Below are 25,285 nucleotides of genomic sequence, written 5' to 3'. Positions count from 1 at the left end.
CACCAACGCCCAATGCGCGGAGGGAGATCTGGGCTAAGAGGCGGCAGCAGTGTGTGTGCACCTGATGCTCAGAGCCCTGACCGCAATGCGAGGGGTGCCAGCATCACCACGACACATATTTAGGAGGCATATTCATGGCCCCCTATCCCCAGAAAGAATCTCTTGAAGAAGACACAAGCAATGCTTGGGTGCTAGCCAAGTAAACTTAGAAAACCTGACCATGACCCCCTGCCAGCACCTGTCCTGGAGGCAAACCGACAGCTGAGGCCCATTTCCGGGCAACAGAACAAGGCATTAGTCAGATTTACTTCTACCTCCTTCCTCTTCTCCCCTCATCAGTGACATGAAATCTCAAGACTTACGGAAACCTCATACGGTAGTAACAGTGAGGAGGAAGGCCAGCAAAGGAGAGAGCTGGAGGCCAGGCACAAAGAGAGCAAGGAGGCAGACACAGCAAGGCGGTCTGGCCCTACAGAAACCTCGGGGCTCTCTGGGTAACTTTACCTGTAGGCTATGCCTGATGGCCAGGTCAGCAGCCTACTCTTCCTACAACAGAGCTCAGATCACCTCCTGCCTGCCTCAAATGCATACCCTAGCCCCACTGCCCAGGAGTTCTGAGCCAGCATGTCTGGCGTGACACCCAGGACTCAGCATTTTTAACAAGATTCCCCAGGAGATTCTGGTGGCTGATCCAGGTGGTGGCACACAGGTAAGCAGAGCTGCGTAGTGCAGCGCCCTCTGCAGGACACTCCTGCAAACTGCAGTACTCCCTCAGGGACCCAGTGGCCTTCCACATCCCAGATTAAATTTGATCACCAAGGCCAGAGAAACCTCACACCCAGTGTGGCACCCACCCAGTTCTTCTTCCAAGTAGGTGATGTGTCTCCCATTGTCCGTAAGGGCCTTGAAAACTTCCAGTCTTTCATGGAGGTCTTCGTTAGAGGGGTAATCCTTGATGACCTTGAAGAAGAGGGCCCTGAGAACACCCAAGCGGTCCCCCTGAAGACAAAACCACGAGGTCAGCAGTCCTGCCAGGATCCTCTGGCTTACTGGGCTTTGTGAGTAGCTGTAAGAAGTCCAGGAAGGGCAACAGGCTACAAGACTCCCAACTCTGGGGCCCTTTCCCCTTCCCACAGGGACTGGCTGTGAGGGGCAGACTGGCAACATCGAAGCAGCTCAGAGTAGGGGAGCAGACACACTGGTCACTGGCTGACCAGTATGTGTGGTGCACCCACTATGTGCCCAGTTCTGAGCCTGAGTGTGGGCACACACAGTAGGGACAGTGCAATTCCACTCCCACCATACTCACAGCCCAGGGTGGACACATTTGTGCTCATAGAACAATGACAATGGTCTAACTGCATTGAGGGTGTCAGAGCTTCTTGGGCAGCTGGGTACAAAGAAGTAGAGTAAGTGGGGGGTCATGGGGTGGGGGCAAAGAGCCTTCCGGGCAAGAACGATGAGAGGTGGCCTAAATGGTCCAGGAACAGCAGAGACCAGTGTGGACAAAGCTCACTGAGCATAGGCAGTGGCCCAGAAAGAGGGGATCGAGGTCGACAAGAACAACAGCCCAGTCCATGGCTCGCTCATGCTAGGCACCGTTCTCATCATCTTGCATAAACTGCCTCATTTACTCCCTAAAACATCCCAGAGGAGGAAGGCGTCAGGGGCATCCCCTTTACAGGTGAGGAGGTGGAGGCTCAGGGGGGAGCTCCAGTGACTTGCCCAGGGTCACACTGATACAAGAGGCGATTCCAGGATGCCCACTCAGGCCATCTAGCTGCAGGGCCCCTGGGAACCACAGAGGCTTGTGCCTGGTGCCTTGGCCAAAGACAAGAGTCCAAGTGGGACCAGCAGGAGCTGTCAGTGGGTGGCCCAACATCATCCCACACACCCATCCCAGCTCTGCCTGGGCAGAGACCCAACACCCCTTACCTGTCCCTGCACGATGGACTTCAGGAGAGCCAGCACGGCGTGCCGGGCCTCTGGTGGCCGTTCTGGTTGCAGCAGGTCAGCAACAGCCTTCCAGAGTGCTTCCACTGCATGCTGCCACCAGCAAAGAGGGGACAGCTATTAGGGTGTGCTGGCCCCTCAACTCAAAAGCAAAGGGCAGAGCAGAACAACAGGATCTTTTGACTTAGATCCTGTGCCACTAAAGCCCACATCTTGAGGATCTGTCACAGCCCACAGCGACCATGAACCTGACAAAATAGCTCCAAGCTACTTCAAAACCCCCATCAGGCCATAGGCTAGAGGAGGGAGGAAGGCACACAAGAGAGAGAAGCTGTCCTGGCTGCCTCCAGAGATCACAGGGAGTCCACCCTACAGCTTCCTCATTCTGATGGAGACCACTGGGAGAGTCTCATAACCAGAGGCACCACACTGGTCCCTTGGCCTGCAGCCTGACTCCCTCTCTGTAAATGCACCAGCCCAGCCCAGGATGAGCCGCTCAGTTGGTTAGAGCATCATCCTGCTAAGCCAAAGTTGCAAGTTCAATCCCCAGTTAGAGCACATACAAGAAGCAACCAATAAATGCGTAAATAAGTAGAACAAATCAATTTCTCTCTCTCTCTCAAAATCAATAAAAAAAATTTAAAAAGCGTGTTAGCCCTGATCAGTGTGACTAAGTTGGTTATCATCTCACAAAGTGAAAGGTCGCCAGTTCAATACCCAGGGCAAGGCAGATGCCTGGCTTGCGGGTTTGGTCCCTGGTCAGGATGTATTTGAGAGGCAACCAATTTATGTTTCTCGCTCACATCAATGTTTCTCTCCCTTCCTCTCTCTCAAAAAAGAAATATTTTTTAAAAATAAAAATACAGCAAGAAATTTAAAAAACATATTAAACACACTAGCCCAGCCGTGGGCCACTCAGTACCACACCCCTGCCCTCTACTGCCCTGCGTGACCTGCCAAGAACTCTCTGCAAGCTTCTGGAATTTGCCTCCTCTAAGTGCACCCAGCCCATGGGAGACCCGGCTCCTGTCCCCTGCAGCTACCCCCAGTCAGTCTCTCTCGTCACCTTCCCTCTTCCACATTAACCATTCCAGACTCCCTTCAGACAGGGTTTTCAGACCATTCACCCTTTCCGGAGCTCTCGCTCACTCTTAGGGGCAAGACTGAAGTGTCTTTTAGATGTTGTCTGACCAATATTTTGACCAACTCCAGACACACTAAAACTTTCACTTTCTTTGCCCTATTTACAATACTCCTATGGATGCAACCGAAGCCACAACAACACAGATGCTGGGCTTGTGGACTATCCCAGCCTCTTAGGCCCACCTGTCTATTCGCATGACCAGCACCTCAGCCCCACCTCACCTTTCTGTACCTATACAGGCAACTTTATGAACGCAGGTGCCTACTGTCACATTCCTCCTTGGCAATGTGCAGCTGGCCCGGCTCAGATGGGCTGCTGAGGATATAGCCGTCACTCTCCCCTTTAGCAGATCTGAATCTGCTAGGTGAGATCCACGTCTCCCCCACCACCCCCAGTCATTCACACAAAAGCTGCTCGAGGCTACAGCACAGAAGTGCTGTAATGATAACTTCCCACTCTGTCCACAGGACGTCAGGAGAGAGCCTGGAAACAGCTGGCTGAAATAAATACATTCGTGTCTGCAAGGCCACCTGAAACTACCGACTACCTCTCCCAAAAAGACAGAGACAGGTGTGCCTTGACAGTTCGAGGTCTCTGTGAGACTACACTCTTCCCTGACATTCCTCTATGTTTCCTTCCCGAGTCCACAGTAACAGGACGAGTGAATGTGAGTTCCTGTAAACCACTATAAGCCCCTTCTCAGATCTGCTAGAAAAGCCTTAATTCCTTTGCTCCCCACCTCCACACATGACCGATTCCTCAGGGTTGTGCTCAGGGCATTTCCAGAAGTTTCCCCACAACTAAGATGAAAGTTAAATCCCCTAAAGTGGTATATTAGTTCCTTAGCAAAGTTAACTGTCAACCCTGCTCCTAGAAAGAGCCAAATCAGGCTTCTGAATAGCTCCCTCACATCCCTCCAGTAGCCCAACTGAGACCGACCTACCTCTTCAAATTTCTTCGTTTTTGCAACTTCAGAGATCTGGCCTATCACACGAATACGATTGTTGAGGCCACATTCAACACTCAGTTCCTGGAAACGGTAAAAGAAGGAAAAGGGGCTTGTGCTCGGGCAACAGGTCTCCTTAACTGCTATTCACTGACCACCCTAAGAACTGGACTCACGTTTCCCAATCTGGAGACTTGCAGCCACCTTTCTGAAATGAGCAATTACCAGTTTACTACTCCATCCCAACTGAGTGAGAACAGACTTTTCCCCCATCACTGCATTACTTTATTTTTTTTTCCACAGATTTTATTTATTTTTAGAGGGGAAAGGAAGGAAAAAGGAAGAGAGACATGATAGGTGGTGGCCTTTTGCACACCCCCTGCTGAGGACCTGGCCTGCAACCCAGTCACATGCCCTCACTGGAAATCGAACTGCAACCCTTTATTTTGCAGGCCCGTGCTCAATCCACTGAGCTACACCAGCCAGGGCACCCAGTATTTTGTGATAACATTCACATCACATGAAACTCACCATTTTAAACCATATGATTCATTTTTCAGTGTATTTACCTCCATAATTACAGAAAATTTCCATTACCTCAAAGGTAAGCTTCACCCTGGCTGGTGTGGCGCAGTGGACTGAGCACCCGCCTGCAAGCTGAAAGGTCACCAGTTTGATTCCCAGTCAGGGCATATGTCTGGGTTGCGGGCCTGGTCTCCCGGTTGGGGGCACGAGAGGCAACCAACTCATGTTTCTCTCCCTCTCTTTCTCCTTCCCCTCCCCTCTCTCAAAAAGTAAATAAATCTTGAGGGAAAAAAAGGAAACCTCCTACCCTTCAGCAGTCACTCCCCACTGCTCTCTCCACCAGAGCCCTGGCAAACATTTTCTGTCTCTGCAGGTTTCTCTATTCTCAATGTTTCATACCAACGGAATCACACATTATATGGGCTTTTGTGATCATTTTTTTTCTTAGCATGTTTTCAATGTTCATCCATGTTGCAACATTCCTTTTTTTGAAAAGTAATACTCCTTCACATGGATGCACCACATTTTGTTCATAGCTGACCCTTGAACAGCATGGATGTGAACCGTGAGGGTCCGCTTACAGGATTTTAAAAACCCACATTTAAGGAGACTTGACTTGAGGTGAACACACAATACAATGTACAGATGGTGTATTACAGAATTGTACACCTGAAACTTATATAATATTATTAAATTCAATTAAAAGATAAAATTAAAACAAATTGAGTTTAAGTGGACCTGTGCAGTTCAAGTATGTGTTACTCAAGGGGCAATTCACCAGCTGATGGACATACATCTTGGCTGTTTCTGAACGGGACACTATCAGAGTGCAAAACCTAGACATTTATTCATAGGCAAAGCATGGTGTCAGGAATGTGGTAGAGGAATTCAAACGAAGACAAAAAATGAAGACTTCTCACAGGGACTCACAAGTTAATGGTATGCACCTGTCCATAAACCTAATCACCTGTGGAGACCATGGAATTCAGGTCTCATGTCGTAAAACAGGTTTCCTTGCATCACCATCTAAATACTAACTCATGTGCAGAACCAAGTCACCAAAGACTGACTTCCTGAATCTCCAGAAAAGACATGTAAGCCTCTGTGGAGCTGGGGACAGCAGCCCCATGCAGACTGTTCCAGCAACCCATCTCCCACAGTTTGATCTGTTGACAGATCAAACTCAGCCTTCCTCGTACCTCCCAGAGGCCAGCAGGGAAGACACCCGCAGCTCACTCACTTTCAGGATTTCCGCTGTGATGACAAACTCCGTCTGTTTGCCCTCTGCAGACCTGGGATTTGGTCTTGGAGTTCCCAGTCCCAAAAGAATCTTGAACTTCTCCTTCAAGCCTGAGTCTTTGCTTGTTGGCTTGGCCATGGTGGGCAGGGACACAGCCGGGGACTCCCCTCCGCGGAGGAAACAGGAATAGAGATCTCAGAAACAACTCCACACAGCTGCCTTGCGCACCTACAGCCACCAGGGAACCCTAGCTCTCTGATGGGCACCTTTCCTCCCACGAACCCTGGGGAGAACTCGACCGCAGCCACGTTGCCCTGGCAAAAAATAAACTTGGGAAACGCCAGGCAGCCGCCCCTGACTCAGTGCATGGGGTGACGGAGGTGAATTGGGGGCGAAAGAACAGTAGCCACGGGGCCCAGGAAGCCATCTCTCTCCTCCATATGTTAAGGATTCTCGCAGGGGCGCGGAAGCAGGGACCTCCTTTCACCCGCCATGACTTAACACGAAGGAGTGCCTGGAGCTCCAGGGTCGTCGGGCTAAGGTGGGCGCGGCCTAGACTCGGACCCAAGACACTGTGGGGTTGGCCCTGCCCCATCACCAAGTAGGCGGGGCGTGGCTGCCTCCCCTCAGCCCCCTCGGGGTCGCACCACACCACGATTTGGGCTTGCACCAGCCGTCGAGGGGCCGCAGGGAACTCACTCCGGGCTGCGGCCGCGACGCACCGGGCCCTCCGCGCGCCGAGCAGAGAACACACCCCCGCGGGTTGAGCACTGCCGCCGGAAGTACGCACTCGCGCAGCAGACGACCCACAGCTGAAGCACGGCTTGCTGGAAGTCGTAGTTCCGAGCTTCCCCGGTTGGAAAGACCGCTGTGAGTGTTGAGTCACATGACAGGCCGCGAAGACCGCCGGGATATGTAGTCCGCAGGAGTTCATCATGAACTACGCGGGCTTGAGGATGGTGACCCGCAGCCAAAGCCGGGGATCTGGGGCTAGGCCCCCGGGGAGTGGGGAGGAGGCCACGCCGATCCAAAGGGGAGGAGAGGTGTCTACAGGTAGCGCCACGACCGGGGTGGGGAAAGGAAGGCGAGGAGGGGGGCAGGGACGGCAAGGGACTGAGGGCTGGGGTCCCGGGATGGCCTCGAGGGCTGCTCGCCGCGCGGGTTAGGACCCGGACCCCGAAGGCGGGAGACCCGGCAGCAGCGAGGCATTTCCTCATCCCCAAGTGCAGTTTCGTTCCCACCTAGCGCCCTGTTCCCAAGAGAAAGGGACAGGGTCCACAGGGGCTGGTCCCGGGCTCTCACACCTCCTCACAGCCTTGTCCTGAACAGGGACGTTTTCCTCGTCCCAATAGCCTGCCCTGGAATGTTCCACTTGTACCAAGCTATCTGTGGGGCAGACTGGCCCAGTTCTCATAGCTGCTTACCTCTCGGAGAGGTCAGGTGTCCAGGTTACCCCTAGCCAGAAGTCCTCTCCCCTTGCTAAAGGGTGCCTCTAAGAGAAAACAGGAAGGGGCATGGCCTTTGTTATGTTTATCCTGTAGTCGTTAAGGGCTTACCGGGTGCCTACCATGTGCCTGAGAGGTGAAGGAGACTGACGGAGCCTCAGCAGCATGTGCTATGGTGATGCCTGCAGGATTGGACAGACAGGGATTCCCATAGGCACCCCAAGAACCCCAGGGGTAGTCCAGGAAAGGAGACCCGCTAGGACAGAAGCATGATGGGAGGAACTCATGCGAGGGATGGGCGGGGGGGGGGGGGGGGGGCGGGGCGAGCTGGTGCCGGTGACAAGTCAAGCCAGGTAGGAAGGAGCTTTGATGCCAGGACAGAGTTTGGAGTTCATTATGAGTACAAGGAAAAAACAATGATTTTTTTTTTTAAGGGAGAGAGAGGGGAAGGGAGGGAGAAAGAAAGGGAGAGAAACATTAATGCCTAGCTGCCCCACACACCCCCCCCACTGGGGACCTAGCCTACAACCCAAGCACATGCCCTGACTGGGAATTGAACCATTGACCATTTGGTTCACAGGTTGGCATTCAATCCATTAAGCCACACCAGCCAGGGTCAATGAAGACCTAAACAGGAAGTGACACAATCAAATTTTGGTCTTACAAAATTTCTTTCTGACAGTGTGGAGACTAGATTGGGGGCATAATGGTGGAGGCTATTACAGTTCTGGTGTGTTAACTTGGACTTGGTGGGGGTGGGGGAGAGGCGGGCAGTGGCACAAGGAAGGCTGACCTGCACTGGGGTGCATGCTACAGAGGACAGCACCCCCAGGTGTAGTGGACACTTATTAAAGGAAAGAATGATAAGAGCTGAGAGAGCAGTTAGGGCAACATTTTATCCTTACCTGTGTTCCCCACTGAAAGAACTGAGTGGCATTTTGTTTTGCAGAAGGAAGGAAAAGCTACCACCCTGTGAAGCGTCAGCGGAAGGCCCGGAGCCTGAATGTGGCCTACGAGGCCTCAGATGATGAGAAAGGAGAGGCAACCAAGCCACTCAAGGTGTCAAGCTGGGAGCCTCAGGACTGGCAGGAGCAGCTGGCAAACATCCGCACCATGCGGAGTGGGAAGGATGCACCTGTGGACCAGCTGGGGGCTGAGCACTGCTATGACCCCAAAGCACCCCCAAAGGTAGGCAGGGGCCCCATCTGCCTGGTAACCCCTTTCTGAACGAGCTGCTTGTCTCCTTTCAGGCCTGTGGCAGGGCACAACCCGATAGCTCTTGGTTGACACCACCCTGAGAACACTGGGCAAACTCGTTTGTCTTACTCACTTGCCACAGGTACCCTTGGCCTGCCACTCAGAAGGCCAGGGGTACCTGTGGTGTGGGGCCTGGTGCTCTGACTGCTGCCAGCACCATGCTGGGTGATAAGGGGCATTCAGTAAGTTTGCTGATAGAGAAAGAAGTTTTTGCACTTCCCTGGCCTGGAGCCCAGTTCTTTGACCAGCGTGATTCTAATCCCAGCTCTGCCGCTGCTGACTTAGGTACATGCCTCTTTGGGCCTCAGTTTGCTTGTTTGTCAAATGGATGGTAGCGTCATTCATGTGGCAGTGACACTACAGCCAATGGCTGCTGCACTGACATTGCACCAGGTGCAGGTCTATGTGTTGTAACAATTCATTAAGCCTCACGGTGTTTCTGAGAAGCAGGTGCTATTATTGTCCCCATGTTATAAATGAAAAGCAGGCCCAGGCCAGACTCTACACACCTGTCCCCCATTTGCCAGGGTGGGTGGGAGGCTGACAGCCCATACATTCCCAGGTAGGTAAAGGGCTTGGCTGGGCCTGGCCCATAGTGAGCAACCAGGCCCCCCCACCATTCTCATCCCTGTCACTGAGAGCAGGTGCGGAGGTACCAGGTGCTGCTGTCATTGATGCTCTCCAGCCAGACCAAAGATCAGGTGACAGCAGGTGCCATGAAGCGGCTACAGGCCTGGGGCCTGACAGTGGACAGCATCCTGCAGACAGATGACATCACGCTGGGCAGACTCATCTACCCTGTGGGCTTCTGGAGGGTGAGCCCAGCCTGTGGTGAATGTGGCCGCGCGGGTTAGGACCCGGACCCCGAAGGCGGGAGACCCGGCAGCAGCGAGGCATTTCCTCATCCCCAAGTGCAGTTTCGTTCCCACCTAGCGCCCTGTTCCCAAGAGAAAGGGACAGGGTCCACAGGGGCTGGTCCCGGGCTCTCACACCTCCTCACAGCCTTGCCCTGAACAGGGACGTTTTCCCCGTCCCAATAGCCTGCCCTGGAATGTTCCACTTGTACCAAGCTATCTGTGGGGCAGACTGGCCCTGTTCTCATAGCTGCTTACCCCTTCCAGGGGTTGCCATTGGCCTGGAAAAGACATCAGGTGGCTGGGGACGGTGGGGGGGTGGTGAGGTGTGTGCAGCTGGGGGCATGCAGGAGGCCAGGTTGGACATTTCGGACATTTCTGGCCACAGGCGTCTGGATGGATGTGAGTTCTCACTGGAGCCCCACCCCCACCCCTCCGAGCAGCCCACAGTGGGCCAGGCAGTGGGACCTCCAGTCTAGGCCCTGGCGCTCCTTGGCCTTTCCTGTTTGCAGCCCACCCCTTCCTTCCTCCACCTCCCCGCCCAGCTGCCTGGCCCTTCCTTTCCTTGCTGAGGCTGCCCACCCACTGTTCCCTTTGTTTACTCTAAGCCTCCCTGGAGTGTGTCACCCCTTCCCTTTCAGAGCCCCAAGAGGCCACAGCACAGGACTTCGGGTGGGCCGATCTGGTGAAAGTAGCGGGGTGGGTGTGGCTGCTTCCCTTAGGCAGTGGTGTGGGTTGCACTGTGTCAGATGGGTTTTAAATAGCCCTGTCTGCTCAGGCACAGGATGGGAACCACCCAGCTGGCCTGGCGGCTAGCAGGGAACCCCAGGCTCCAGCCTTCCTTCCTGAAGGCCCAGGTGCTGCTGCACCCAGCTGCTGAGGTGGCTGGCCTTGCTTAGCGTGCCCAGCCTTTGGGAGTGATAATAGGGCCCGGAGGAACCCAAGCTGCATCCCACAGGCTTGTTATTGGCCCAGACAGGTGGGAGGGAGGGGTACATGCCTCCACTGAGCTTCCCGCAGGCTGCCTGCTGCCTTTGGTTCAGTCTTACTTTGTGAGGGGATAGGAGCAAGCAGGTGCTTCTGAGTATGTCCTGGGCAGGTGACAAACAGCTTTGGGCACCTGTGGTTCCTCTTTGGCCCTGTCCTTCCATGTTGGACCTACATGCTACCTCCAGGACTAACGCCCCCTTCTCTCCATCTTTCAGAACAAGGTGAAATACATCAAGCAGACCAGTGCCATCCTGCAGCAGAACTATGGCGGGGACATCCCCGCCTCTGTGGCAGAGCTGGTGGCACTGCCAGGTGTCGGGCCCAAAATGGCACACTTGGCCATGGCTGTGGCCTGGGGTACTGTGTCAGGCATTGGTGAGTGGCATTTCCCCATGAGGAGGGTGGGGCCAGCTCTGAGCTTACTAACCACTCTCAGGGTTCCCCACAGCCTGTGACCTGTGATCCTAGCTCAGGTCTCATCTACAACTCAGCCCAAAGGGTCAGAAGGTATTCTCAGCACTGAGCTAGGCCTGTGTCACCCTGAAATGAGTACCAGCGGGAGGAGCTCCCATTTGCTGAGCACCTACTTTGTGCTGGGCTCTGGTGATGGACTCAGGGACAGACCTCAACCTGAGGGAGAGAGACATTGCACAGTCCTTACTGGTGGGGTAGAACCATGATGGGGTGTGCATCTAGGAAGACTTCCTGAGGAAGTGATAACAGCCCAAAACTGAAGGGTGGGAAGGGGGCCAAGAGAATGAAGTGTGTTCCAGGCAGAAGAACAGCATCTGCAAAGTCACGAGGTGGTAGACGGGGCCAGAAGCAGGAGGCTCTGGAATGAGTGTGGGCAGATTGCAGTGACGTTGGAAGGCAGGGAGACCCAGGGAGAGGAGGACTGGGGAGGAGGAGCTGGGGTGGAGCAGCCCCCTCCTGGAATCCCTGCCTGGATCCAGGCCCGGCGTACTGGCATCAGAGGATCGCTGTGTGGAGACAGACCCTAGGTCAGGTTTTCTAAGGCTTTGCCCAGAGTTAGGGCTTCTGAGGCCCTAGCAGCAGGCCCAGCCAACTCAGAAACTGAGGCAGGACCTGCCACCCAACCCCATTGCTTCTCTGGGACTCATGGAGGGGGAGCTGGGAGGGGGTGGGGACACCACCAGCTCCTGCAGCTTGTGAAGCCTGCCCCCTGGGGTGGGAGCCTTTTTCTAGCCCTGCCTGTGAGTAGAAGGGCAGCTAGGGGTGGTAGCCCCATGGAGCCAGAACCGGGTCAAGGAGAGGCTAGGCCCCTGCAAGGAGGTATGCCAGCCTCTCAGCAGATACTTGAGCTTATCTATGCAGTTGTCCTTAGCTGCTCTTTCCCAGGAGTGGTCTGGCAGGTCTGTGCTGAAGGGCCCCCTGCCTACTGCCTGACAGGACAGGGCTTTGGGAATGGCAGCCACAGCAGACAGCATCAGAATGCCATCCTTTCTGGTTGTCTCTGGGCCCTGTCACCTGTAGGGAGACCCTAGTAAGAGTAGGACTTGTCTCCCAGGGGCTTCCCCAGAAGCCCCTTGGATGAAAAAGCTGATCTCAGCTCTGCCACCCCACCTGGGTGACCTTGGGCGAGGCATCTGACCTCTCGAGCTTTGGCCAAAAAGCAGGGGAAGCAGTGGACCTCCTGGACCAGCCCACAGGAGGTGTGGTGTGGTGTGACCCTAGGCTGGGCCTCTGGGTGATAGGGAGCACGGTCACCTCCAAGGTCCAGGTAGATGACAGCCACAGCTGGCCTGGCTGCACTCCTCACTTTGTCCTTTACAGGTGCTGCCTCTGCAGGCGATGGCCTCATGCTGGCACCCTCAGCCGGTGGCTGGGCTGAAAGATGCTGCTCCCTGAAGCCCAAAGGAGGGCCCAAGTTCTCTGGGTTCTGGCTACAGGCCCGGCCCTGCCCAGTAATGGGGGTGGTCTGGTGATCCACTGTCATGTCTGTGGCCAGTATTGTGCAGTTCTGGGCCCTCCTCAGATGCTCCATGTGGAAGGCCAGGGAGACTCAGAACCCTCCCCGCCCCCCCACAACCTGGGCTGAAGGTGGGGTCATGGGCAGGAAAGGGCTGGTCTGCTGGTGTGCCCCACGTTCACTGTGCCCTGTCTCCCAGCAGCAGTGGACACACACGTGCACAGAATTGCCAACCGACTCAGGTGGACCAAGAAGATGACCAAGTCCCCAGAGGAGACCCGTGCAGCCCTGGAGGAGTGGCTGCCCAGGTGCCATCGCAAGGGCGAGAAGGGGTTTCCCTCCCTCCCTCCCTCTCCCCCTCTCCTCCTCCTCCTCCTCCTTCTCTTTCTCTCTCGTCACTCACTCATTCTCACCCCCACAGGGACCTGTGGAGAGAGATTAATGGACTCTTGGTGGGCTTTGGCCAGCAGATCTGCCTGCCTGTCCGACCACGATGCCAGGCCTGCCTCAACCAGGCCCTGTGCCCGGCTGCACGGGGACTCTGAAGGCCATGTCTGGAGAGCTGTAGCCGGTTCATAATAAAGTTTGGGGGGTTTGCAGCAGTTGGGACCCGACTTCTGCCCTTGGTAGGGTGCGTGGGCTTTGTGTTCTGTGTCTGGAGTGGAGCTGCCTGAGGGGCCAGGATGTGGGCGTGACACTCAGGGCTGTGTACACTGTGGGTGGGGGTGCAGGAGCCCAGACTGAAGAAGCAGATCCTGCGAGCCAGCTGTAGCCTGCTGCTGGGAAGCCTGCTGGGGACGCTGGGGGCCTAGGCTTCCTCCCTGCCTCAGCAGCTGGCCGGGGGCCCAGAAACAGCCCCTTTCCTGAACTTGGTGCCCCCTGAGAGCCTCCCCTCAACCGGGAGGCCCCACCCCCAGGGTTTACAGAGTCACTGGGCCTCCAGAAGAACACCAGGAGGCCCAGGCTGTGTGCCACAGGGCACAAGGCCTGACCTTTGTGTACCTGCTGGGGGGTTGAGGGTGACGCTGTGCCATGCAGCATTAGGGGCCCAGAGAGCTTCATGAGAGGTGCCAGCAAGGGAGCTGGGCCTCACCAGGCAGAGGTGGGCAAGGGCCTCAGAGTGCCAGAGGGTAAGAGGAGAGCAGGACCCCTAAGTAGGCTGGGGGAGGGGCGAGGGAGCTGGAACTGAAAGGAGTTTGGGTTTAGCTACCAGGTGGATGCATTCAGGGAGGGGAGGTTTAAGAATAAGACCCAGTTTCCAGCAGCTGAGATTTGGGGAGTGGGAGGCCAGGCTGCTGACTTCCTGCCTGGACCACCATCCCCCACCCCTGAGGGCTTAGGAAGGACAGAGGCAGCCAAGGGTGCGAGAAGGCCTGTTTATTCCAAGGGTACAGGTGCGCTATGGCTCACAGGGCTGACGCCAATGTTGGGTTTCAGGGCAGTCTGGGGCCATACCGGGCCGGGGCTCCAGGCAGGAGCTGAGCTCACAGACCGGAGTCACTCTTGGGGTAGCATCTGCACAGCCACACCCCCCAAGCTTGGGGGCAGTGGTGCAGGAACAAGGGGCCTGTCCAGAAGCCACCCTCCTCAGGAGCAGGAAGCCTCCATCCTCGGGCCCCTCGGAAAACCCAGGCCCTGCACCCTAGACCCCTGGTGGTGGGGACCAGGGCCTGGTCTAGTGAACCCCCATGCCACACAGGGCAAAGATGGAGCTCAGGGAAAAAGCTCTTACAGCCACATCTGGCCTCCCCACCACCTCCACACTTCAGGCTTCACCCGAAGCCCCTCAAACAGCTTGCCCACCCCTTCTCAGTCCCAGGAAGTCCCAGGGATTCCCACCCAGGATGGCTGCTGCCAAAGAGGGGGTGGGGGAGGAAATGGTTTGTAGAGAAAGGTTTGTTTTATTGCAATTATTTAGAGAGCATGTCCTGGTGGGGGTGGGGGCTCTGGTATTAAGTGGAAACATGTGTCGAGCTGGAGCTCTTGTTGGAAAAAAAGCAAAACCACAAATTCCTTTAAGTCAGCAGGCCCAGGCAGAGCAGCAAGGAAGGGCCTGGCCCCTGGGGTCACTCCGCCGCCCCTCCCTTTCTCAGTGTCTCTCTCACATACTGGGGGTTCCCTCTCCCCAATCTTGCTGCCACATTCCCTCAGCACCCACGGTAAGGGGCTCAGGACAGGGACTCACTGAGACGTGGGTAGGTTCCCGGGTGGTGGTGGGACCACCATGGCTTCTGGGAGTGAGGATGCACCTCCTCCAGTCCACTGAGGCTTGGGGAACTCTGGTCTGGACCCAAGGGGTGAGACCCAAAGTCCATGCAGGGAAGAGGCCCAGGTCCAGCAAATGGGTAGGGAGGGACTCAGAAGTTGCTGAAGATCTCACGCTTCCTATTCCAGTCCATCTGCGGCGCCCGCTTGTTGACCCGGGTGGCTCTCGCCTTCTCCTTGGCCTCAGCCGCTGTGGGGCTCAGGTGGAGGCCACTCTCCTGAAATGGGTCGTGCTTCCAGGTGCTGCCATCCTGCGGGCGGGCAGATGGCAAGAGTGAGCCCTGGACCCAAGCCCCCAAACTTGGATCCTCCCCAAGGAGCTCACACCAGAGGATACCTAGTGGGGCTGAGGCAGTGGGCCCTGGAGGGCTTCCTAGAGGCAGAGGCCCCACTGTCCAAGTTGAAAGTTCCACAAATACCCACCCTAAAGGCCTCTCTGGCCCGCCCCCAAAAGTGTAAGCACAGCAGAGGAGGTGGGTGGACATTCGCTACCTCATTGTCCTTGTCTAAGCCAGGTAGATCGCTTCGGGATGAACACGCTGAGACACCATTGAGCTGGGAAACCAAGGGCAAGGTGTAGCTTCAGGGGTCCTGCCCAGAGTCACTGGTGTACACACATGCACACGCACATACATGAGCACGCACCAGAGCTGTATCTGTGCCTCCATTCGGCAGTGGGCACCAGGCCTCCACGCTCCAAGCCCATTGCAGGCAGGACTCTGGGCACTAAACAGTGAATGGGCAGGTGGCCCGCCCCTGGCCAAGGCACAATAGGGAGGGGCGATTCTGATGCACGCACCGCATGCGAGCATCCCCTGGGGCAGAGCCAGGGACAGCTTCCCGAGGACAGACTGTGACTCCAGGTAACCAGGCAGTGCTGAACAGAGAGAACAGCAGGGGCAGCAGGCCCCGGGCCGGAGGCGCCTGCCTGCCGTGTGGCTGGCTCAGGACAGAACCCGTAGGGGGCATTAAAGCTGGGAGTGTGGGGGCCCGATTGGGTGTCACAACCTTGAAAATACAGAGAGGTGGGCGGCTCTGTCAGGCCTGGAGACCCCCAGAGGTGCCCCTGTGGCTCCTGGACCCACCCTCTCACCTGTGCAGGGCTGGTCCCATTGGTGACTGGTGACGGCAGTGGACCTGTGGAGACAGTGTATCAGTGGCTGCCCGGCCCCCCTTACTCCGACCCATCCCAGGCCCCCAGGGCAGCAGCCCACCTTCCACATGCTCCTCGGTGGGTGTGACCCGCAGCCTCTTGAAGTGTTCGTCTGTTTCAGGGTCCACTACCAGTAGCCGGGCCTCATCCTCCCGCGCCTTGATGCTGGCGACCACCTCTGCGTGGCGCAGCCCCTCCACATTCTGCCCATTCACCTGCCGCCAGCAGCATGGGGACAGCACTGCCTGAGGGCAGGCCCCACCAGCCCCCCAAGCTGCCTGGCCAGGTGTGGCATCAAATATTCATCAATGTTGTCACCAGCCGCGGCGGCAAGAGGAATGCCAGCTCAAGTTCCCAGAAACTCCCCTCCTCCCAGGGAGGACCTGGGGCCCAGACACGAACATGCGGGGGACACAGGCACAGACATGCAGACGGGGGCACAAGCACACAGGGCACCTGACACCCCAAGGCCTCGGGGATGGGTACCTCGATGAGTCGATCCTGGGCACGGAGGCCAGAGTGGGCGGCGGGCGAGCCCAGGTCCACCGAGCGAATGTACTGTCCTGGCCGGGACTTGTCACTGTGCAGGTTGAACCCGTAGCCCTGGGGGCCCTTTACCAGGTGGCAGAGCCTGGGACGAAGCTCCCTTGCAGGCCCATTGACATCCTGCAGAACATGGGACTCCGGGTCAGGCTCCAGCTCTGATCTCTCACCGCCCCCGGAGGCCACGGACACCACCCCGAGGCCTCTACCCCACCCCCTGCAGCACAGCAGCGGTTGTGGGCAGCAGCCACCACTGGGCACGGCTTCTCACTGGGCATCAGCCCCTGCCCAGGGGCAGAGACAAACGCTGTGCACCCACACCCGGGGGCCCCATTCGGCTGCCTGTGACTGAGTTCCGGCCCTGACATCTTGGACAAAGCCTCAGCTTCCAGTCCCCACAAGGACTTCTGATGGGCCAGGGCCTTAGGGGACGTTGGAAGAATTAACAGGCTCAAGGATCAACAGTGCTGAGCACAGGCCAGAGAGGCCAGGCGAGACCAGCTGCCACTCATCTAGATGTCGAGGACGGCTGTCCTTGTGGGCCCTGCCTGCAAGCAGCCCCCTCCCTACCTCCCTCTGTGAATGTGGGGCTCGCAGGGTCCCGGGCTTGGGCAGTTTTGTTTTCTCTCCCATAGGGCTGGCAGCAGTGCTACTGTGTTTGCTTTCACATTCCAGAGCAAGCTGGAGCCACCCCCATCTCCACCCCAACCCTCACCAGAGGCAGAGGGATGTCGGGCTGGGGCTTCGGGGCAGGGGCTGCGGCAGGAGCCCAGGGAGAGGGCCGAGGGAGGGGCCTGCCCGCCTGCCCTCCCTTCTGAGACACAGAGGCCTATGATGCCCTGCGGCTCCCTCATCAACATCCCAGGGCCCTGCCATGCTTTACCTCTGGCATCCTGCAGTAGGGTTCTGGGCCAGGGAGCTGTGCCGGCAGGGGCTGGGCCCCAGGACCCCCACCCAGCAGGAGCCTGGGGCAGTCAGTGACCACAGTACTGAGTGGCCAGCGGCTACTGGTGCTCAATTAAACATGGCGGTGGCCTGAGTGAGCAGGAAGGCAGCAGCTCAGGTTTCCCGGGAGGCTCGGGGCTCAGGTGCATGTGCAGGTGAGTGTTGGGGTGGGAGTGCTCGCCAGGCCCCTCCCTTACGGGTGGTGGAGGGATCTGAGGCCAGGCTGGGGCAGCACTGAAGGGAGGCCCCTCGGCCTGCAGGGAAGGTCTCCAGGCCCTGGGCCCCGCCCCCACGGCAGCCCAGGCCCCCTCCTGCACCACTCCAGCCTCCAGGCCTGAAACCTGGTTCCAAACCCCAAATCTGACTGTGAGTATTCTGCCTGCCAGTTGGTGGCCACCCAGCTGTGGGAGCAAGAGTATCTTTCCTCACAGAGTACAATCCTCGCTCCTCGCTCCTCGCTCCTCGCTCCTCGCTCCCGGGACGGGGCCTTCCTACCTGTTGGGAAAAGCTTCTTCCTGCCAGCCCGTGCCCCTCCTCCAAGACCTCTTCTCTAACCCCCAAAGCCTGTTCAGAACTCCCTGGGGACCCTTGCCCCAGGCTAGCACCTAGCCCCATAACCCCAAGATCTCCAGGGACAGAGCTGCTGCCTTCAGTTCCCTGGGGACAGGGCTGAGCATCATGGTCTGAACTGGGGGAGATGTAAGCCCCCAAGTTCTCCACAGCTCTGCCATACAGGCTCATGTCCTCTCCCAGACGAACCTGGAAGTGCAGGTGTTCAGCTCTGAGGAGGGCCCACACCTCCCCAGAGCCCCCTCAGGCACCGGCTGTCAGAGCAGGGGCCCCCAAGGCTGACTGGAACAGGGCCGCGCGTGGGACTGGGAAGTGTGACATGACCACACCTGGAATGTGGACATGGGCCCAGGCAGCAGAGGCACAACCCATGGTCAGAGACCAGACACCCAAACCCAGGCTCACAAACACGCTACAGGACACACAAGGCGACCCACACCTGTGACGGGACAGCCCGGTGGTACGGGTTGTGGCCTCCTCCCACGCCCTCCACGGTAACCTTCAGGGCAGGGGCTGTTGAGGTCCCAAACGGGAAAAGGACTGGGGGGAGGGCATCGACTTAGGGGGCATCCTGGGCCATGAGGCCAGGCTGAAGTCACATCCGGGTTCAGGACCACACTGGCCTCAACCCAGCACAGCTGCCTCTCATTGCACAAGCCGAGGTTTCTCCGTCTGGCCTAAATCCTTCTCCTTACAAGAGCCCAGGTTCCACGGAGCACCAAACCTAGCTCTAGACCCTCACGCCGAGGGGCTGCAACGCAGTGACCCAGCAGGGAGGCCCTGCAGGAGGGCAGGCGACAGTGGGTTTGGAGGGGGCGCCCGCGCATTGCTCACATTCCTCACTCCCTGCCCTGGCTCAGCGCACTTCCTGCCATCTCCCAGCCAGGCCCCCGGGCTCCCACGGCTCCCACGGCTCCCACGGCTCCCAGAAGGTCCGCCCCAGAGCTGTACAAGCCCTGTCCTCCCAGCCGTGCCTTTAACTAGACAAAGAGGCTGGCATGGGGTACCCCAGGAGCCAGGCTGTGCCCCCTCAGGTGGTGACTCACCAGCCTTGGCAGAGAAAGGCCCCATTGTCGTTCAGGGTCCAGCCTGATCACACCAGGGTCCCCTCTCCTAACCCTGGGGTACACGGGCTAAACTAGCTGTTAGGGTTCTCACTGCCCACCCTGCCCTCGCCCCACCTAACCTGCACAAGTCCTAGGGATGGGCTCCGTGGAGGGGCTCCTGGGACTGGGGCACGTGGTGTGGAATTCCAGGAGTGGGCCATGGAGGCAGGACAGAAGTGGCAGGCGGTGAGCATCCACCTGGAGTGGCCTGAGCTCTCTGGCTGGCCCAGGCTGCCACATTTATCCATCTCCCACTGACACCCAGGCTCCCCAGGGACAGGTGGGGACATGGGGCTGAGTCACTCAGGGGAACAGGGTGGTGGCTGAGCACAGCCCCCCTTACTGAGGCTCCAGCCCGGCGCCCCCCCCCCCTTCCCACTGACTAGGTTTCCGTCCCAAGAAGGGAAGGAAATTGCTGCAAGGCCCTGCCCTGCTCCCAGGACCCAGGGCTGGGGAGACATGGAAGCAAGGGAGGAACCCAGGCCCCAGGAGAGAAGAAAGACCAGTCTGCGGAAGATCACAGGGCAGCGGCAGAGCAAAGAGCCCCAGGAGCCCGCTTGCAGAACAAGGTCCTATGCCAAGTAGTCACCCCTGCAGGACTCTGGTCACCTCACTCACTCTCACCCCGCAAGGACCCCCCCAACCAGAGGCTGGGGGCACAGGCTTCTCGTGAGAAAAGAAAGGGCCCAGGGTCTGTTAGTGCCCCCACCTGGCACTGCTAGTTGCTAGCTGCCCTGGCTCTGTTTGGGGCCTGTCCCCTCTCCCCACTATCAGCCCCTGTCTGGCCAGGGGCTGAGTCACCACCTACAAGGCCCTGAAAGTCCTCTAAGGGAGGGGCTGGCCCCACCAGTGTCCTCCCCCATGTCTCCCCCCACCCGCCCCCTGCTCAGCCCCAGGGCAGGAGGTAAGTGAGTCTGAGAAGGCATAGGGCGCTCCACCCTGCACGAGAGCAAAGCACACACACATCCTGCCTGGTCTCTCCTGCCCCTTGGAGCAAAGCCATGTGAGTGTCGTCCCCACCGAGGCCCAGCGCCTCCTTCTGAGGTTCTGAACTCAGCCCAACAAAACTGGGGGTCTTGGTCTTCTGGGCCTCCCCTGACCTTCTGGGGTCCCATGCCCCAGGCTAGCCCCGGCCATAGAGAAACCTGTCATTCAGGTCTCCCTCTGTTTCTCTAAAAATACACCCACAGGAAGCCCCCTCCCAGGGCTTCCTGCAGCCCCAGAGCCTGAAATAGCAGAGGGGGAAGGCTCCACCCAAGGACAAGGTGGGTCACCCCATCCTGAAGATAAGGCCTGAGGGTGAGTTTTCCACAGGAAGGTGAACACTGGCATTTGTGTCCAAATCAATGGACACATGCCTGAGGGGGGGCATGTCCTGGCAGGGGTGCAGGAGGCCCAGGAAGGAGGGAGCCTCCCACGCACCATCCCAGGACCCCTGATACCGCGGATCTGAACCTACCATCCCCTAGTCCAGCCTTCAGTGGCCCCAGGGCAAAATGCAAACTACAGGGCCTGGCACCATTGCCCTGGGACCACCCTCCTCCTTTTAGAACAAAAACCTCAGGCCTGTGCTCAGGCAGATGTTGGGATCCCCTGCATTACCCAGAAACGTCAGCTCTCACATCTCCGGGGAACCCCTGGGCTTGAATCCCCTAAAGGGCTTTATTTTTCTTTGAAAATAAAAAAGGGAGCCCGGACCAGTGAGGCTCAGGCATCGGTTGGGCGTCACCCTGCAAAGCAAAGGGGCGCAGGTCTGATCCCTGGTCAGGGCATGTGCCTGGGTTGTGGGTTCATCCCCTACATGTGAGAGACTCCCAATTGTTTCTCTCATGCATTGATGCTGCTCTCCCTCTCTCCCCTCCTTTCCCTCTCTCTAAAAGTAAATAAATAAAATATTTTAAAAATAAAAAAGGCAGAAAGGACATGAGAGACAATACCACGGGACCTTCAGGAGGGAGGAACAAGCAGCCCCAGGCGCTTCCTCCTGGCCTCCAGGTGCTTCCCAGGTAGGATCACCTCTCCCAAGGGATACGCCCTAGGCCAGGGCCCCCAACCCCCGAGCGGCAGACCAGTACTGCACTGTGGCTTGTTAGGAACCCAGCTACAGGAACAGCAAAAGGTACGCCTCAGGCACGCGACTACAGCTTCACTCTCATCACCACCTGAGCTGTGCTTCCCGTCCCCGAGCCCCCCAGGGGAAATTGTCTTCTATGAAACCTGTCTCTGGTGCCAAAAAGCTTTGTGACCGCTGCCCTAGAACAGTCCCCTACCCCATGAATTCTTTTTCAGCTCTCCAGCCTTGGGGCAGAAATGGGGGAGATGCCCCAACTCCACAGACCATCAGATGAGGACTCAGCTTAGAAAGTCTCCTCAGCTGCCCCCAGCCACACACCGCCCACAGAGGAGGACCAGCCCCTGTTCCCCAAGGCCTTCAAAGAACAAGCAGACAGACACAAGGACAGAGCCACAGACACAGGCAAAAGAGCTGGACATCCCAGCAGCCCATCCCCGGGCTGGGTTCCTGAGCCCCTAGACCGGGGAGGGGGCCTCGTCAGAGTGGCCTCTTGCTAGATCAGGTGGCTCCGAGCATTCCGGAAGAGGGCCAGGGGCTGAGGATCAGGCTGCCCTGATCCTAACCAGCTTAAAACAGACCGAGGGCAGAAAGAGTGTAGCCAAGAGGGTAGTCATCAGGGGCAAAGAAAGGCCCTGAGAAGCAGCAGAGTCTGAGAGAGTGACTTCTGGAGGTGACCAGAAACAGACTTGTCAAGAGACAAGTTCTGGCCAAGACAGTTCTGGAAAAAGCCAGAATGGCTTTTGGGCAGAATCTTCCATACCTTCTGGCCATCCTTGGAGCCAAGGCTGCCTGCATGTGTCCAGACCGGCTTTGGCTCCCAGAGGTCATGGGCAGGTGGAAGACCTTGCTGGGCCATCTCCTCAGTGCAGGTCAGCTGCCGCCGGCGCAGCTCCTCGTCCGTCTCCTTGTCTACCACCAGCAGCCGGGTCTGCCCTTCCACAGCCTTGATCCTCTGCACCACCTGGGACAGGCAGGTGGGAGTGGGTCAGCAGCCAGCTCTCTGGGCAGCACATGGACAGTGGCACCACTCAAGGCTGGCGTACCAGGGGTGGGTGGCTGGACCAAGAGGCCCGTTGGCTCCACCCCTTACCCCCAGTCTCCAGCAGTCCCTCCCTCCTCTGCTGGGGCTCCTGATACTGGCGCCCAGGCTGCAAGAGGTACAGTGTGGTCCCAAGGCCTTGCCTCAGCCCAGGCTCTTCTCCAAGAGGAGATGGGAAGCTGGGTGAGGCAGCTGTGCAGGTATGCTCCTATCTATTCCAGGGTCTGTCTCTCAGTCCAGGTTTGAGAGAGAGAGTGTCTCCTGGCTGTCTGTCTGGGCGTGACTGTGCCCATTTCTGTCCTTCTCAGTGGTAGAGCATGGAAGCCTAAACCCCCGTATCTAGGCCATCCATTCCTGTCCCCCCCCTCCTGATCACAGAACCATCCCTGCTGGACCTGCAAAAGGAGAAAGCCCTGGGTTCTTGGCAAGGTACCTACTCAGGAACCACACATGCAGCAGGATTCAAACCCAGCAGGTGGAGGCAGGGAGGGGCAGGATCACCTGTAGGACAAGTGTGGCATGTGGCCACCCACACATCTACGCAGGTGCCTATGAAGTATCTGGAGCATGTGGGTGGCCACAGGGCATGCATGCCAGAGTGTGCCTTGCAGGAAGAAGGAGCAACTGCCCACTTGGCACTGGGGTAGGAAGGGTAACGTCCTCATCCCCACCCCAAAGCTTGGGGGAAGGCAAATGAGAGGCCCCCATCAGCTGCTCGGCAGAAATTGTCAATGGAGAGGAGGGTCTGAGCCAGCCCCATGTTTTCCCCGGTGCTCCTCTGCCCCTCCTTTCTCCCTGTGCAGCCCGACTCTAGCACCCGACTGCTTCCCGACTCTGGTACCCAAAGGAGTCACTCAACATCTCCAACATCAGTTTTTTCATCTGTAAGATGGGAGCTGTAATTGCACGTCCTCCCTGCCGGGGCAGTGAGAGGGTTCCATGGGGTCCTGCGCCAGAGGCCTAGGACAAACAGGGGTGAGAGTGGCAGCACCTGTTAAACAGTGGCTAGGTGCCAGGCCTGCCAGCCCCTCCCGGTGCCCTGTCAAGCCAAGCCCTCTGGCCCTGATGCCCATCTTCCTTCAGTAAACAGTCTTATCAGGTTGACATTCTGGGTGGAAGACAGGAGAGCAGACAGATGGAAGGACAAGGCCCATAAGTTCTGCTCCCGGGCCATCCATGGACCAATATATTAACCTCTAGGCCCCGGGGCCAGACACTCAAATAGTCATGGACGCGCAGGTGCTGTGGAGACAGAGGAACCTGAGCAGGAGTGGCTGTACCCAAGCCAGGTGAGTCACCAGCCAGTGGGAGATGGACACCCCCAGGGGTCGGAACCTGTGGAGACAAGGTACACTGCCCTCCCTCTGGCTTTTATTTCCAGCTGCAAAAGGCAGGGACTTCGGCCTGGTGACCCCGGCAGGGCAAGGCAGCCCCTGAGGAGAGGAATGTACCGCGACCAGCAGTGATTCCACTAGGACACAAACACCATCGCCAGGACACCCACGAGAACACCGACTGCCGACACACACTTATGACTACACACAAGCAGGCTGGTCAACACACATGCCTGGGCACGCACACACACACACAGTGCAGCTCACACACATCCAGGAGTACAGATCTGTCCACACACACACACACACACACACCTGGGGTGCAGACCTGTACATTTACATGCACAGTCCAGCCCACACACACTCACGGATGCAGGCACACACAAGGGTGCCCTTACTGTGACACATAATGCGCACATGGGTGACCCCCCCAGAGGGACCTGCACACTCACATACATACACGGTGTGTACACGTGTGCGTGTACACATATAGAAAACACCCAGGGCACCCCCTTGCGCCTCCCCAGGGTGCCCCGCAGCTCCATACTTGGTGCACTGAGGCCAGAGCAAGCCTAAAGACCCAGAGGTGAACTGAGGAGCCGCAGTGCGGGCTCCTCCCTGCCAGGATTTCCCTCCGCGGTGCAGGACTGAGCTTGGTGGGAGGGTGCTAGGAAGGAGGCCGGCGGCCGGCGTTGCCTTCGTGGCTACGTCCCCCCACCTCCTGGAGCAGGGGGCACGCAGGCCCTGGTGCGACCCCCTTCTGGCCTGGAGCACAGAGCTGAGGCCTGGGAGCAGGCACCCACCTGGTGATGCGTTTCGCCCTCCACGTTGACGCCGTTGACCTCGACCAGGCGGTCCCCCGCGCGCAGCTCTGCCGCCTCGGCCGGGGAGCCTGGCTCCACGCGGCGAATGAACTGCCCGCGACGACCCTTCTCGCCGTGCAGGTGGAAGCCGTAGCCGTGCTCGCCACGCACCAGGCAACACAGGCGAGGCCGCAGGGGCTCTGGAGTGGCCATGGCGCCGGCTACCCACCAGCCAGGCACAGGCTGGCCACGGCACTCACAGCCACCGCCAGCAAGCAGGGGCACGGGTGACGATGGAGATGCGGTGGCAATTCCTGCTGCTCCGGTTGCCGCGGCTCCAACCGGGCTCCCGTCGCCTCGGGCTTGAGCTGGAGCTACGGCGGTGACACCGCCCCCGCACCGCCCCTTCCCCGCCCCCTCCGCCCCCTCCCTGAGTCCGAGCCATCCTGGCCTCGCCCCTGTCTCGGCAGCCCGCCAGCTCTGGGGAGCCCAGGGGAAGGCAGATGACAGAGGGTTCGGAATCACTGGGAGCCCCTCTGTTTGCCCGCCCCCACTCTGGGCAGCCTCGTTCCCGTCAACACCTTTGCCTCCTACTCCAGGCACATTGATTGAGCACCTACTGGATGCAGGGCACTGCACCAAAACAGGGTCTTAAGGTGGGAGAGGGATAGAGGAAAGGGTCCTAGGGCTTAAGTCCCACACAGGGGACAGAGGGTAACACACCTACAGCTCTGCCCACCCTTCTTGGAAAGCACCACTAGCACCGCTGTCCATGTATCTGGATCCCCTCTGCACGAACAGCTGCTCTGGCTCAGCTCAGAGATCCAGAATTGTTCAGGGGGCAGAAAGAGGGGTTCGAAGGTAAGGTGACAGCAGCCCCTCCCAATCTACTGGAGGTCAGTGACTGGGGGACTCCCTGGCCCTCCCCAGGAGTGTTTGCCCTGATCTGTGGTGTGTGTGTCTATTAACCATTCCCCCGCCACCCCTCCCGTGCCAGGGCCCCTCACTCATGACCATCTCCATTGTTGGTGACTGAAAGGTAAGAGGGTGAAGTAAGGAAATGTGCTTGTCTGGCTGGGATGAGAGGGTCTTGTCCTCCCTCCCAATCCTGACCTGGGATGAAATGTACTGCAGACTCTGGCCTCTGAGTGCCGGCCTGTGGTCAGCAC

At 58.0% G+C, this 25,285-nt stretch overlaps 3 protein-coding genes across 16 annotated transcripts in view; 1 reads left to right on the top strand and 2 right to left on the bottom strand.

Annotated features, from left to right (window-relative positions):
• TSC2 (TSC complex subunit 2) overlaps positions 1-6,745 on the bottom strand; it is a 36,021-nt gene extending 29,276 nt beyond the window's left edge. For all 9 annotated transcript variants that reach the window (XM_053671661.1, XM_053671664.1, XM_053671662.1 and 6 more), the window contains exons 1-5: positions 6,508-6,745; positions 5,809-5,975; positions 4,041-4,127; positions 1,936-2,046; positions 855-999 (exon numbers count right to left, since the gene is read on the bottom strand). In XM_053671661.1, coding sequence (XP_053527636.1) covers positions 855-999; positions 1,936-2,046; positions 4,041-4,127; positions 5,809-5,975; positions 6,508-6,745 — 748 coding nt within the window. The remainder of the gene's footprint in view (positions 1-854; positions 1,000-1,935; positions 2,047-4,040; positions 4,128-5,808; positions 5,976-6,507) is intronic.
• NTHL1 (nth like DNA glycosylase 1) lies at positions 6,744-12,884 on the top strand. 3 transcript variants are annotated; one of them, XM_037157268.2, is made up of 6 exons: positions 6,744-6,861; positions 8,203-8,441; positions 9,155-9,325; positions 10,570-10,729; positions 12,487-12,592; positions 12,706-12,884. In XM_037157268.2, the coding sequence occupies exons 1-6, from the start codon at positions 6,744-6,746 to the stop codon at positions 12,827-12,829; spliced, it is 918 nt and encodes a 305-aa protein (XP_037013163.2). In that variant the 3' UTR covers positions 12,830-12,884. The 3 variants fall into 3 exon arrangements, with proteins under 3 accessions (XP_037013163.2, XP_053527643.1, XP_037013164.1); XM_037157269.2 differs by lacking the exon at positions 6,744-6,861 and adding an exon at positions 7,404-7,428; XM_053671668.1 differs by lacking the exons at positions 12,487-12,592; positions 12,706-12,884 and adding an exon at positions 12,149-12,480.
• A 1,611-nt stretch (positions 12,885-14,495) lies between these two features.
• NHERF2 (NHERF family PDZ scaffold protein 2) lies at positions 14,496-24,492 on the bottom strand. 4 transcript variants are annotated; one of them, XM_037157346.2, is made up of 7 exons: positions 24,117-24,492; positions 21,701-21,901; positions 16,189-16,368; positions 15,764-15,917; positions 15,643-15,686; positions 15,042-15,104; positions 14,496-14,800 (listed from the first exon to the last, which is right to left on the bottom strand). In XM_037157346.2, the coding sequence occupies exons 1-7, from the start codon at positions 24,327-24,329 to the stop codon at positions 14,642-14,644; spliced, it is 1,014 nt and encodes a 337-aa protein (XP_037013241.2). In that variant the 5' UTR covers positions 24,330-24,492; the 3' UTR covers positions 14,496-14,641. The 4 variants fall into 4 exon arrangements, with proteins under 4 accessions (XP_037013241.2, XP_037013242.1, XP_037013243.2 ...); XM_037157347.2 differs by lacking the exon at positions 15,042-15,104; XM_037157348.2 differs by lacking the exons at positions 21,701-21,901; positions 24,117-24,492 and adding an exon at positions 18,947-19,162.
• Between the last annotated feature and the right edge of the window lie 793 nt (positions 24,493-25,285).

Source organism: Artibeus jamaicensis, unplaced genomic scaffold (assembly GCF_021234435.1).
Source record: "Artibeus jamaicensis isolate MK-2021 breed Jamaican fruit bat unplaced genomic scaffold, CSHL_Jam_final contig_700, whole genome shotgun sequence".
Taxonomy (NCBI): domain Eukaryota; kingdom Metazoa; phylum Chordata; class Mammalia; order Chiroptera; family Phyllostomidae; genus Artibeus; species Artibeus jamaicensis.
This window is presented reverse-complemented; position numbering and strand designations above follow the sequence as displayed.